This window comes from Paramacrobiotus metropolitanus, unplaced genomic scaffold (genome assembly GCF_019649055.1).
Source record: "Paramacrobiotus metropolitanus isolate TYO unplaced genomic scaffold, Prichtersi_v1.0 Parri_scaffold0000001, whole genome shotgun sequence".
Lineage (NCBI taxonomy): Eukaryota > Metazoa > Tardigrada > Eutardigrada > Parachela > Macrobiotidae > Paramacrobiotus > Paramacrobiotus metropolitanus.
The window spans coordinates 1,299,635-1,314,268 of record NW_026570221.1 but is presented as its reverse complement, the minus strand read 5'-3'; the positions used below and the strand labels follow the sequence as shown (position 1 = coordinate 1,314,268).

The following is a 14,634-nucleotide window of genomic DNA, read 5'->3' as shown; positions in this document are numbered from 1 at the left end:
CCAGTGGACCCAGGACGGAACGTTTCCCTGCGGTCACTGTCTATGGGGCAACCACAACCAAGCGAGTTGCGGCTATGCCAACCTTCGGCTGGAAGACAATCAAAACTGAATATGGTACCTGGATTGGAGGTACCGGTACGATAATGGATGGCCATTAGGTTCGGCGAATCAGAACTTCCCGAACATCGTACCACCCCGGCGCCCCCGTCAGCAGAATGCCGGCGGATTCGGCGGCCAAGGCAGCCCTAACCGGCAGCCTGGCCAGGGAAATGGAGGGAACCCCCAGAATGTTGGTCGACCCCCATTGGCAACCCCGCCACCAGCCCAACGGCCGCAACTGCCGCCGTCCCCGGCCCCCAATAGGGGCCCGAGCGGATTTCAACCGGCAGTTGGCGGACCCGTCCCGGGTACATCCCAGGGAAACGCCTAAGGTCGATGAGCTCCGGTGACTCATTCGACCTCTGTCATCCGACGGAACCACCGGATAAGGATAACCCCACTAACCGGATTAACCCTTTGGACATAACTCGGAACCTCAACGAGGATTTAGCCTCCGCAACGGTCAGCGAGGCCGCTAGAATCTTAGCGGCGGGAACGGTAGCCCAATTAGGCGCCGAACATCCCCGGTTCGGATACTCGGAGAATCGACCCGAACCTCGCCACGCCGATAATGCGGCTCCCGGACCAGAACAGGTACCTGGGAGGATCGGCCAAGGAACTTGGACCCGATCGGCAGCCGGGACACAGAATGTGCCCGGACCCCCAGGCCCAGAAGGTGAAGCCGGGGATGTCGGCCGGAGAAACCGGATCCGACCAGCCGGGACGAGAAACGTCACCAGGCCGCCCGGACGGCTCAGTGCCCAATTAGGCATTACGAGCCACGGGCTAAGCGGAGAATCGGGACGCCGACCCGCAATCTCACAAAGTGCCAGAATGACGCCTAAACCGTCCTTGGTAGGCCAACCAGGTAGACGGCCGGAGGCTCCGACCGACGAAGTAACGGAGTACTTCGAAGACTGGGAATCAGTACCTTTGGAGGCACAGGTGCCCGCCTACTGTCTGCAGCAGGAAGCGGACCTCTTCCAGTGACAACCGGCCAGAACGGTAACCGGATCGCGTACGTTCTTCAACATGCAGTATAACCTCTCAACCTTACGGGAGGGTCAACCATCCATGGAAGAACGGATAGCAAGCCGGACATACCCGGTGGAAACCGCCGAATCGCTAATGAACGGAGTAGCTAACCGACCGGATGCGGATCACTCGGTTAAGGAAGTTCCACCCGGGCTACCAGGCTTATCAGCCCCGGCAAAACGGCTAAGTCCACACCGACCCTCGGATGGCTACCCACAAGACGGAGTAGATCCACCGAGGTCGGGCAGCATCTCATCACCGCCGCGCGTAGACACCAATAGTGTCCCCGGCGGACCAACGATACCTTTAATCCCGGTCGAAGTGACCATCAGGGAAGTAACGATTGAACCGTTACAGACCACCGGACGACCGAAGGTAGTCCGGGCATGGACACATGAAGTTCAGATTGGACCAGTGACAACCATGGCTATGTTGGACACCGGAGCCGAAACATCCCTAATAGAGGAGCGTTTCTGCCGGACTAACAACCTTAAACTCGAATCCCTGGGCTATTTCACCAAAATACTTGGTGTCGGCGGACAAGTCGCCTTCATGGTAACCCATTGCTGTAACGTACCGGTAACCCTGCGCGGGTTCACCAGCCCCCATACATTTCACGTCCAACCCAATAATTCGGACGTTCCCGTACTTCTTGGATGCGACTACCTGCACTCCAAGTTCGTCCTCACCCGGGCGCCAACAACCCCCAACGAAGGTCAGCGGAACCCATCTTCGGGTGTAGTGCAGCCTATCCCGATACCAGAGGCATCGGGCACGGCAGCGAGTGAGGCTCGGATAAATCGGCTTGATCACCCGATGAACCCCGGACCTCCGATCTGCCCACAATGCTCGGACACCGAACGAAGCCTCGTAACGGAGCGGCAAATCCACAACACCATCGAACAATACTTGGCGAAAGTACGGACGACCCGATTGGAACCAGTCCGAGGGATACTAAAGTCTATCCCGATACCAGAGGCATCGGCCTCTGGTATACTCAGTCAAAGGTACCGAACTTGGTTTTCCGGCATTCGACACCTCCTTGAAACCCGAACGGTTGGTATAAGAATTGCACTCGAACGAGTCGGTGCAAGGACGGACGATCAGATCCGAGCCGCACGGGAGGAATGCCAAGAGGTAATCGACCTAACTGAAGCCTTAGAAGAGGAAATCATCGAGTGGGAAGAAGAGCGGATTGTACTCCACGCACAATTCGTGGAACACCAGCTCCCCATACCGGCGATACTGGAAATCCAGTCCCATGAATTGGACCGACGCCTTATGTGGCATTTTCGGGATCCCTACCACTTCGGTACCCTGGACACTGCCTCCTTTTAGAGTCGATACGGCGAAGATACCCGCATAACTAGGGTCGTGCCGGACTCCGAACCTCCGATCAAGCCTTGTAATTGGCACCAGGCTAAGAAAGTAAGGTTAGCAGGGGCGGTGCACCCACAATGGGGGTCGCCTAGCTAACATACGGGAACATGCCCCGGATCAACAATATATGACCTTGGAATGCCCGATCTGCCACGACAATAATGGAGCGATCGTCCAAGCCCTCAGAACTCGGAACGAATAAGTCTGGGAGCATGGTAGGCCACCATCCCCCGGACCTCCCGAACTGGGAAAGTGGGAAGGACCGACTCAGCAGACCCCAGTTAGGGTTACTGACGGTCTACTTGGACCATCCGCTGCAACAGCGGAGGAAGGCGAAGCCAATGAATTCGAAGATTGGGATTCGGAAGCCTCGGATGTACAGAGCACAAGTGACTCACCGGACACAGACTCCGATAATGAGCCATCAGACCCTTCAGAAGGCAACTCATCGGATACTTCCGATGACGACGATGATAACGATATCGGCTTCGACCCTTCGGTTCGATGGATGGGAATCGACACACCCCCGGACAAACCCCCAAAAGGTGGATCGTCCGGTAACGAACCCTCAAAGGAAGCCCAGCAACCTCAGAACGGAGGCTCGGGCCAACGGCGGGCTGAGTTAACCGCAATTACGGTTTCTCACCCGGCTGACAGCCCAGTAATCTCGGCTACGTCCAGCGATACGGGCCAAGAATATCACCCTAATACCTCCGAAGCTGAATCCTCGGAAGGAAGCCCCACGTACGACGTCCGTGCGGCGGGACAACGGGTATCTCAGACCGACGACGAACAGATTGCCCAACAGGCGACATTCGTCGGAGGTAACCCCGTTGAACCCGACAAAAATACAAGTCCCGACGGAGCCTCGGCTAAACCGAAGAGAGCCTCGGTTCGACAGACTAAGTCGGAGAGCACCGTCTATAACCCATGGAAACGGGTACGGAGGCCGAAGCCAATAGCAACAGGCCCAACCGTCAATCGTCTTCAGCTCCATACCGAAGATAAGGACGAAGACCGACAACCCGTTTTTGTCGAAAACAAGTGCACCCTACCACCCTTCTCAACCTGCGCCGTACTGGTACGAACTCTTAAGAGCATGGCCCCTCACCGGGATATCCATTTTGAATCCTTCCGGCGAAAGCACTCCGGAGTTCGGCCGATTGAAGACACAATCGAGATCCGACCAGGTACTCCGAAGGGGTGCGAAGATCGGATACATGCACTATAGCGACACCTACGGGTTCGAACCCGACAACGAAGGGATCGAATGGGAAATCCCGATGGGAGTAGCCCGAGTCGCACAGCACGGAGACCGACCATTCAGTTTACCGAGGGCGACACAATATGACGCTACTACGGTACGGACCCAACAGAAGGTCCAGCTACTCCCCAGGGCTATCGTCGAAGTCACGGTAACCCTCAACATAGAAGTCGACCCCGCTAAGAACAAGTACCTAATGTACCTCGGCTCGGAGGAAGCCTTAGCGGAAGGTATTGAGATGAAGGATGGTCCGACCCCACATGACGGGAAGAAGTTCACCATCCTGGTGGCAAACCACACCAATAAGGACATAACCATCAGGAAAGGAACCCCAATGGGTCGAGTCGAGCCGTATGAACACATGACGGACGACCGAAAGGCCCGGACAGACTTACCCAAGAAGGTGACGAAGACCCGGCAACCGTCGAGGAACAGAAGAAAGCCATAAACTCCATGAAGCTCGGAGAGAACCTAACCGACGAGCAGCGACAAGTCCTTCGGGACATTGCATGGGAGTATCGGCTTGTCTTCCCAACTTCAAAGCGACCCTACGGTAACGTCAAGGGAGTCACCCACGTCATCGATGTCCAAGGTGCAAAGCCTATAAAGATGAACCCAACTAGAACCAGTTGGAAGGGTCGCCAGTTCATCTCCAAACGTGTCCAAGAGATGCTGGACCAAGGAGTCATTGAACCCTCCGACGCAGCATGGAGCTTCCCCGTGGTCTTGGCAGCCAAGAAAAACCCGGATGGCTCCGTCGGAACCAGGTTCTGCATCAACTGCATCAAGTTGAACGCAGTAACTAAGAAGAACAACTACCCCCTTCCGAACCCGGATGAACTACTGGACAAGTACGCCGGGATGGAATACTACGGCAAGGTCGACTGCCAATCCGGTTTTTGGCACATCCCAATGGATGAAGCCTCGAAGGACATGACCACCTTCGTCACGCCAGAAGGCATGTATCGGTTCAACCGGATGCCGTTCGGAGTCTGCAACGGACCCGCAACCTTTCAGATGCATGTCGATAAGATAACCGCAAAAGCCCGCAAGAAAGGCGTTTTTGCGTACATCGATGACATCATCTTCTTTGGCCGGACCTTTGAAGAATTCAAAGAAGCCTTCCGAGCCACCCTGGACTGCCTACTTGAGGCCGGGTTCACCATCAAACCCTCGAAGTGTGAGGTTGGAACGGACAAGCTACCGTTCCTCGGACATGTCCTCAGCAAAGCCGGAGTCCAGACCGACGACGAAAAGGTAGCGGCTATTGCACAACACCAACCCCCACGAACAGAACGCCAATTGCGGTCGTTCCTCGGGTTGGCCAACTACTATCGGAAATTCATCCGCAACTACGCTCAGCGGACATCAAAGATGTATGAACTCCTCCGGAAGACCAATTCCATCCGGACAGATTGGACGGACGACCATACAGCGGAGTTCAACGGCATCAAAGAGGCTTTTACCACAGCCCCGGTACTCGCAAAGTTCGACCCGACCAAGAAGACGGTAATCGAATGCGATGCCAGTGGAGCCGGACTTGGCGCGGTGTTGTCGCAAGAAGGACAACCCGTAGCATTTGCCAGCCGAGTACTCCACGGAGCCGAAAAGAACTACGGAGTCACCGAATGGGAATGCCTAGCCGTAGTTTGGGCCGTCCAGAAGTTTAAACACTTCATTGATCATGGACCCTTTACCGTCAGAACGGATCATCGAGCCTTGCAGAACCTGATGCGCTGTGAGTCTAATAGACCCGGTATCAACCCCCGGCTAACTCGGTGGGCTTTGGCTCTGCAAGGTAAGGACATCACCATCGAGTATAAACCCGGAGTTTTCTGTGATAATGCGGATGCTCTGTCTCGATGGCCGTTGGAACGACCCGACGACAATGACCCCCATGAAGAATTGGACCAGGTACACAACTTTGAGGACTTCAAGGATGAGATCCGAATAAGGTCTCTCCGGGTACAAAGACATGAAATTAAGGAAAAGAGCCGAAGACATCCGGATCTCATACTTGAGCCCGGAGGCTGGACGGATGAGGCTAAAGTTAGGTCTCTCCGAGCGGCAGCTGAATGGAGGCAGACCACAAATATGTGTCGCCCCGTTCCGAAAGCAACCCCGCTGCCTGGATGCAAGGTCATCTCCGACTGGAACGACCTGTCCACCGCAGATGTACGGATAATTAACGTAGTCGTACCGGACGACCCGGGCTCACAAGGCGAGTCGAGGGTCGGATCTGCAAAGGTACGGACTACCGAAGTCAACGGACCGGAGGCTTCGGGTTCACAAGGCGAACCCGAGGATGAAGAGGAGAAACCGATAGAGTCCAACAAGGAGCTACGCAGACTGCAACTCCGGGACCCTCACCTCCGGAAGCTGATCGATGAACTTGAGAACCAAGACCAGCTTGACCACAAGTCCAAGCTGTTGGAACATTACCAGATGAGCGGAGGTATACTGTACCGGCTGACCACCCACAACACCAAGTTGGAACGACGGTTCGTGGTCCCGCTCTTCATGCGAAAAGGCATCATCCGAGCACTTCACGACGGAAAAACCGGTAACAATTTCGGCCGCGTGAAGACACTGGAGGCAGCGAAGCTTCGGTACTACTGGGACCGGATGCTATCCGATGTTCACGACTATGTGGATAACTGCCCCCGGTGTACCTTGGTGAACAAGCCCCGGACTAAACCACCCGGTAAACTCCAGAAGATGGAAGTAGGTGAACCTTGGTTCCGAGTTTACGCGGACTTCAAAGGACCCTTACCTCGGACTGAGTCGAAGGGATACCAATATATCGCGGTCGTCACCGACCAGTTCACCAAGTTCACCATAGCCCGAGCGACCAAGACTAACTCGGCGAAGGAATTTGAGAAGTTCTTTGTGGAGGATGTCGTCCTAAAGTACGGCATGCCGACCCACCTTCATACCGACCAAGGATCCCACTTTACGGCTAAGACCTTCGCCAAGGTGGCTAAGATCTTCGGAATCCAGCACACTTTCGGAACAGCCTACCACCCAGAGGGTCAAGGCCAAGTCGAACGTTCCATGCAGACGATTTGGGACGGCATCAGGAAGGAGTGCGACGCCAAGGATGGTCACCGATGGCACCGGAACCTACAGTACGTAGTGTGCGGAATTAACCGAGCGAAACATGCGACCACCGGGTTCTCACCCTACTACATGCTGTACGGACGTGAGATGACCATACCCCAGGACGTCATTACCGGAACCAACGCACCGGAACACTATACCGATAAGGAACATTACATCAAAAGGATGAAGGAACGGCTTCAGAGGGCTCACGACATCGCGAAGACGAACATCGGTGAAGCTTCGAAAAGGCCGCAGAACTCTATAATAAGAGGAAATCAGTACCGGACTTCCAGAAGAGAGACCTCGTCCTGGTAGAGTATCCCAATAAGGATCCTACCAGGAAGGAACGGTACGATGGAGTATGGACGGTACTCAACTATAAGGGACCCAACAACTTCTGGCTCCGCAACGTCGAAACCGGAAAGGAAGACGTCGTCGCCGTGGATAGATGCAAACATCATCCAAGCAACAAGCGTCGGCGGATCACGCGATCTTACGGCCAGAAGAAAGCCGAGGGAACCTCGGGTAGTAACCTTGCAACGGTGCCGTACCCCCATGAGGGTCAGCCCGCTCGCAATACCCGGGCCCGAAAGGCAAATCCAGCCGAAGAGAAGCCGAAGGAACCGGCAAAAGAGCCTCAGAAACTGGACTTAACGTCAGTTCAGGACCCGAATAAGGGTCCGTCCGACAAACCGAGTCCGGAGGAACCTCCTAAACCGAAAGGAAAACGTGGTCGACCGAGGAAGAAGCCCCCGTCGGACTTCGAGACACCAGCCCTGCAGGAATTGCAAAAGCAGGCTGTGATAGAGGATGAATCCGAGGCTGTCCCGGAGAAGCCTAAGAACTTGGCCGGATCATCCGAGGCTAACCCGAAGAGGTCGGTGGACTTAGTCGCGAATACCGAGGCTACCTCAACTAAGCCTAAGGAGCCTAAGGCACCGAAGGAGAAGCCGGCAAAAGTGAAGAAACCGGTGAAGAAGCGACCCGACACACCGGTCCCGGCAGTTTCAACCGATAAGACGGTTGAACCCCCGGCTCCGAAACGGAAGTACGGGACGGCCAAGAAGCCTAAGTTAACGGCGCATGAGGTACTTGAAGAAGCTCAAGTGGCCGAAGATGAAGCACACAAAGATATCCTCGACAGAATTGCCGAAGGAAGGGCAGAACCGGTCAAATCGACCAAACCAGCAAAGAAGCCCAAAACAACAAAACCCACCACAACACAAACATAGGGCCATAGTTAACTTAGAATAAGTTAGGACTTAGCTAGGACATAGTTAAGAATGGACCTTTGGTGTCGAAATGGAACCTCTTCAGTTGTGCACGGAATCTTCAGTTGAACTTATCTGGCCTTATCAGAATGCTAACGAGCCGTATCTCCTTTATCCTAATAGCCTCCTATCACGATGTCTGACCGACAACGAGACCCTCCATCGAGCGGATCGAACAGTAGCCGACGCGACAACCGACGATCCCAGCCGTACCCGCACAACCGATCGGGTTCACGGGTTGAAACGCGTTCGGCCACCCAAACCCCTATCCCACAGGTAACAAACCCGCATGCGAACATAGCGGCAGATTCTTTGGCAGGTTTAACGGTCGGGTCACGGACGGTCACTCAACCCCGGACGATCCCCCTCCAGACCTTGCCACCGGGCACTATGCTCGACGAAACTGGACTTTTGGTGAATGTGAGCGCGGCCACCGGTCAGAATGCACCGGCAGTACCGATCGACCCAATAGGTCAGATCCGCCCGCCACTTCTACCGGGAACATTCATCCCCGGACCAGTTATACCACCGACGGTACCATACATTCCGATTACGGTGACGAGCATCCAGCCGGCCCCAATAGGGCCGCTGATGACTCAAGCCGGGATGAACCCCATGCCGAACCAAATGTTCGCCATGTTCACACAATGGTGTAACCAGATGGGTATGAACCAGCCACAAGGCGGCACGGTCAACCCTCTGATGGGATACCCTTTGGTCACTGGATTAATTGGAGCCTCGCAGCAGCCGACATTACCGGCGGCGCCACGGCAGGATGGCACAAATATGCCTCCGGTGGTATCAGCGACGGCTTGGCCGGAACGTCAACGGACGGCATCCCCGTTCACTCGATACTACGAGGACGGAACGAAGGCCTTCTCGGTCCACATGTTAAAACGACCAAAGCCTCCGACATCATCAGCGGAAGTAACACCGGCACAACCAACAGCCGGACCTTCAACAGCCGGACCCTCGACAGCCAGACCTTCGGCAGCCGCAATCACGGTTGAACCGATCTCGGCCGCATCTTCGGCCGGATTGCGAAGGCAGATCCGACCCTCGGAAGAACTCACATTGGGTCTTATGGAAGCTGAAAGCGAATGGACCATCGTCCAGCGCAAGATAGAAGCTCTCAAGTTGAGCGACCCTAACTTTGCGCAGGAGTTGACCCGACTGAACTCGGAAATGAAGGAGCTGGAACAGTACATCCAGGATACCCGGGCCATACTTAAAGCCCGGCAGTCAACCTCCGAAATACCAGCCTCGGAAAGAGGGCCAGCCTTAGCAACCGCAACTACGGGGGCTTCGGCTGGATCAACTAACCCTCCCCTCAACCCTTCGATGACCGAAGTGTATACCTTGCTCGGATAAACCGAAGCTCTGGTGCAACAAATGCGGAGCCGAAGTACTCCGCAAACTTTTGGCGCAGACCCCTTTAACCGGAGGACAACTGCAGTTACCTTACGGTCATTACTGGATCTTGAAAGCCCAGGTAGAGGAGGCCCGAACCGAACACCCTCTGGCACCCCCTAGAGGGGTGGACAACACGCCTGGACCGACGAGCCGAGAAACAAAATGGGGATCAGCCGTCGCAACCACAATTATGGGGGCTTCGGCTGGAACAACAAGAACCCCGGATGACGGGGATGCGAGCCCAAGCCGGCTACAGGTTTACGCAACCCTGAGGAAGTCGGACGACTTGGCGGAACGTCTCAACCGCGAGCACCGTGAAACCTTGCCAACCGACCCTCGATACTTGGACCAGGAATTGGCCATCAACCGTATCATCCATGATTCCTACATGCTTCGTCGGTCAACCGAAACCGACAATTTAACCCCGCAGCAGATCCAGCAGTCCCGGCAACCCCGCAGCAGATCCAGCAGTCCCGGCAAGCGTTCCGGAACTTGCGTAGGCTCGTCGATGACCATCAGAACCCAGCATCACCGACCCCGCGCGACGTAGCCAAGTCGGATGCGCTGGTGGCCATCCGAAAGACTCGGCAGCAAGGACTGCAGCTCTTAATGGAACTACGTCGGCGCCGAGACCGATACCCCATCGAATCCGAACAATGGGCAGAAGCTGAGACCCTCATCATCGAGATCCAACTGAAGCTCGGAGAGATTGAACGCTTCAGCCATGACAGAATTCCAGCAGGAGTCCGCGATAGATGGCTCTTAGAAGGCGCGGTAGCATACGTAGAGCAACAGATAGCGGCCTTCAATTTAACTGAGGGGGCCGGACCGGAAGGGCAACAACCGAACCCCGTAACCCGCCAAGCGTATGACCGAGCCAGAGATAAGATGCAGCTCTGGGAAAGAGTCAACCGAGTGAGGAGGCTCAGCGACAACATCATAACGATGTTGATAAGACGCCGTGAGCAGGCCTATAGCCTCAATGGACAAGAGGCTGCCCGACGAGTTTCTGACCTAATTACCGAAGTTAACCGGGAGACAGCCGACATCGCAGGTCTTGTCTGGGAAGGGATCCCAATAGGACCCTGGGAAACCCGCGAGCTCCCGAGACTCTTGTCTTCCATCGAGCGACGCGCCGACAACTACGGCATAGTCGTCTCTGACGATCCATCAAACCGGCCCGACGAAGCCGAAGCCAGACTTTGGAAGTGGCAAGAGATCAGAAAGACCTTAGAAAAGGGCCACACGCTCAAGACCACCTTGGAACGGTCAGATCGATGGCAAGGAAAGCCCAACCACGGCGATCCAGAACAGTCAAAGTGGTTCAACGACCGGTGTAACCTGGAGAGTAACCTCCGCCATGTCGCCAGGCTCACTGATGCCGGAATGCCAACAGCACCGGCCGACGTTCGAGAATTAGATGCGCTACTCGGATACCTCGGGAGACGCATCGCCGAAGAAGGTGACCTGGACTCGGACGAATGCTCGGAATACAGCCCGAGCCGAAGCCACAGCCGAGAAGGGGAACCAACAGTGACCCCCGGCCCTGGCTCGCATCGAAGTGCATCACCGATGTCGGAACCTCCGTCACCGATACCCTCACCGGACATCGAGATGTTCGATGACCCACCGGAAATGGACTTCGGTATTACTATAACTACCGAAGAATTGAGGAGGGACTTAGCCGAAACTGAGCTAACAGCGGACCTTCTGACTCAACGGATCTCCACACTGCAGCCGGGTGACGAAGTTACCCGACGGACCATCACCGAACAGCGTGATATGGCTCGAGGACATGCTGAGAGGCTCCGGAGGAAGTTAGAGGAAAGAAGCCGCAAGGTGGCTTAACCTCGGACCCCCGGATCCCGACAGGCCAACCCACCAGGGTCACCTCAACCTCCGACCCTCGGACCTTCACAGGCCAACCCACCAGGGCCAATCCAACCTGAACCAGCCCCGACGGAGCAGGAAATCCAAATCATCCGTGACGACATAGCCCTCAACGAAGGCTATGTCCGGGACTTAACCGTCCAGGCTAACCAATTAGAGGATCGGACCCCGGCTCAGAAGAAGCTGAAGGAGCGGATCCAAGACCAGCATAAGATGGCCACAATGGACCTTGAGAGCTTAAGAGCTGACCTGGAAGTGGCATTGGCAAAAAGGAAGCATGAGGAAGAGAACCGCAAAACGGTTCCACCTCAGCCTCCGGCCAACCCGCCGACCCAAGCCTCTGCGAATCCACCGCAGCAACCGGAACGGCCGGTAGCGACCCAACAGGTTGCACCGTCTCAGCGTCTTTCACCACGCTCAGTAGTGCGGACGATAAAAAATATATCGGACCCGGGAGTCCTGCCGCCCGACGCTCAACCCTACATAGTTGAAGCCATGACTCGGGCAAATAATATCTTGACTGAGATGCGGACTCGCCGAGGCTTCTGCGACCGTCACAGCGCGGAATTCTTCAAATTGGATGGTGACATCACCGAAGTGGAGAATCACACCCGGGCAACCCGAATACTCCTACACCCGGAAACTCCGAAGCATCAGTACAACCAGGCTCAGCTGCAATCATGCGTGCTTTGGCTATCGGGCTTCATCCGGGACTATGAGGAAGAAAAGCAGGCTAAAGAACAGCGAGAGGCAGATCGAGCCTCCAGGGATCAGTCTCGGATCAGGCAGATCGAACCCCCAGAGCAGGGTACATCTGTCCAATCGACCCGGAGACCGACCATCAAGCCACCCTCAACGGCTACCCCACCGTCAGGAAATTGGCCACTGGCAGTACCCGGAATGGAAGAAACCATTCGGCGCGCACTTCAGCGAGCCGAGGATGCCAGTCATGAGATGCATGCCCAACTGCATGCCATGAACGCCTGGGACCCTAGGGCGGCAAGGCTCGATGTTGACACCAATACCTTGGACACAAGCCGAAAAATCATTGCCACCATACTTACTCTATCGGCAGCGAGATCTTCGGACACCGAGGAGACCCTAATTCAGGCGCTGCAAGATATAAAGCGGATCACCGAGGGTTACTACCGTAACAAGCGACGTGAGGCTGCAGAGCGAAAAGCCCAACAGACTAAGCCATCTGCCAAACCAGCTACGCCGCCCGGTGAGCCCATGGATGTCCCACCCTTAGAAGGCGAAGAACAGAACCTCGAGCCCTCCACAGCGGAACGGGAAGCTTATACTCGGACACGAGACTTAACCCCGGAGCGACCGAGTACAAGTAAGGCACCGAGGCCAACAACATTGCCGGTACCCCCAATAGGCGGTTCGGCCGGGCCAAAACGAACGGAACAGGTGCTTGTCATCCGACGTCCGACTGAACAGTCAGATGACCCGGAGAGAACCCCGGATGGTAGGGCTATCCATCAGCCCGGAGGCCCAGATTCGCCTAAATTCGCGAGGAAGCCTCGATCAAAGGATCGGAATGAGGATCAAGGCCCGAAACGGAAGCTGTTCTCATCACCACCGAGACAGGTCCGGACCCTCGAACAGGTCCGGGAGATCATGATGCGGGAAACGACTTCAAACCCACTGAAGTCCCGTCAGAAGGTACGACCGACGCCGGGAGAGAGCCACAAGACGGCCCCCCAGCCTTAGTTAGTATTGCGGGTCATCCAACCGGACTTAACCGCCACGGAACGAGAAGCCTTGGTTTACCACAATCAACTGGTAGACCAGATCAAACAGGCTGAATTTTACCGAGTCATCCAAGAGGGTGAACTTACCGGAGGACAGCTGGAACACAAGATGTCGTCAAGGGATCGGAACCGCATAACTCAGAAGATCCTGGACTTTGCGGCCGACCGTGACACCATTATACGGAGACTCATGGCTCTCCGGAGCAGCATGCAGGTACTTCGCCAACAGAGGTTACCGAGGGTGGTTTTAGACTATGTCCAGTTGTTACGGAACCCGAGGATCAACCCGGCTGTATACATCCGTGAACCACCCCTGGAGGAAGGCCAGGTCAAAACCGACCTTATCCGCGAAACCGAACCCGACAATTCGGGAGGTAATGACGACAACCCCAACGTCTATGGCGCGGAGGATAGTGACGAGGAGCGACAAGGGCAACAAGCCCTGTTAAACGACCTTCGGTCAACATCAAGGCTCTCGACTGAGCCTCGGTCAACTGATGGACGCAGTAGGTCCCCGGTGAAACAGGTGTCCCCAACTAGGGCTCTGTCTCAACCGAACCGGTTACCCAGTATGACCCCTATCCAGCCTCCAACACCGAGGTTTTCCCCGAAACGGACCCCTCGGCAACCCTCCCAAGAACGAAGGGACACTTCGTCTCCGGCAAAACTGGAGATAGCGGCAAAAGAGCCGGGCAGCACAGCATCGATGTCAACCTCGGTGCCGGACATAGCAGCCGAAGTAACGGTTGAGCGTCAGGTACAACCGTCTGTGCAGCCCCAATTAGGGCCCGCGGATAGTAACCAGACTCATCGTCAGTACCATAATGACCCGGCCATGGACTCCATAAAGGACCTGACCATGACCGAAAGGGATGATTGTATCAATCGGGCTGCGAGCGCGGAGCGTAACTACTATAACGCCCTCAAGAGTCGCCGCGACAATTTGCCTGACAACGACTCCAACGAGACCATCCGTGAGTACCATAACCTCACCGAACGGATGAAGGAGATTGTGCAGCAGATGGGCGATGACTATCAGAAGAAGCGGGCTGTCGCTATGGCAGCTGTGTTGGGCCAGTCGCTATGGCAGCCTACGAGTATGGCAGCCAGCGACAGTCTCTTCGCTTCCTCCATTTCTCCAGCGGATGGTTGACAACATCCAACAGTGGGACCGAGACTTAGAACGCTCGGCATCCCCGGAGATCGAAATGGAAGATACCCCAGTCAAGCGGAGGCTCAATGAGTCGGACCAGCTGGAACCTGGCTCGGCTAAACACCTAGCCGTGGGTCCCCAGGAAGAAATGTGGGACTATCACGTCGACACTGACGAGTCCGACCTACCAGCCCCGGATAACGTCCATTACCCGACCCGGACCCGGTAGTACCAGGCCAGCATGACCCTCGGTACGACCATGCACGC

The 14,634-nt window shown here is 55.7% G+C and overlaps 1 protein-coding gene across 1 annotated transcript; it reads left to right on the top strand.

Annotated features, from left to right (window-relative positions):
* The first annotated feature begins 1,557 nt into the window (after positions 1-1,557).
* Positions 1,558-8,112, top strand: LOC129591981 (uncharacterized). Its single transcript, XM_055487939.1, has 6 exons — positions 1,558-1,849; positions 2,838-3,454; positions 3,891-4,181; positions 4,322-5,265; positions 5,530-7,112; positions 7,196-8,112. The coding sequence occupies exons 1-6, from the start codon at positions 1,558-1,560 to the stop codon at positions 8,110-8,112; spliced, it is 4,644 nt and encodes a 1,547-aa protein (XP_055343914.1).
* The last annotated feature ends 6,522 nt before the right edge of the window (positions 8,113-14,634 follow it).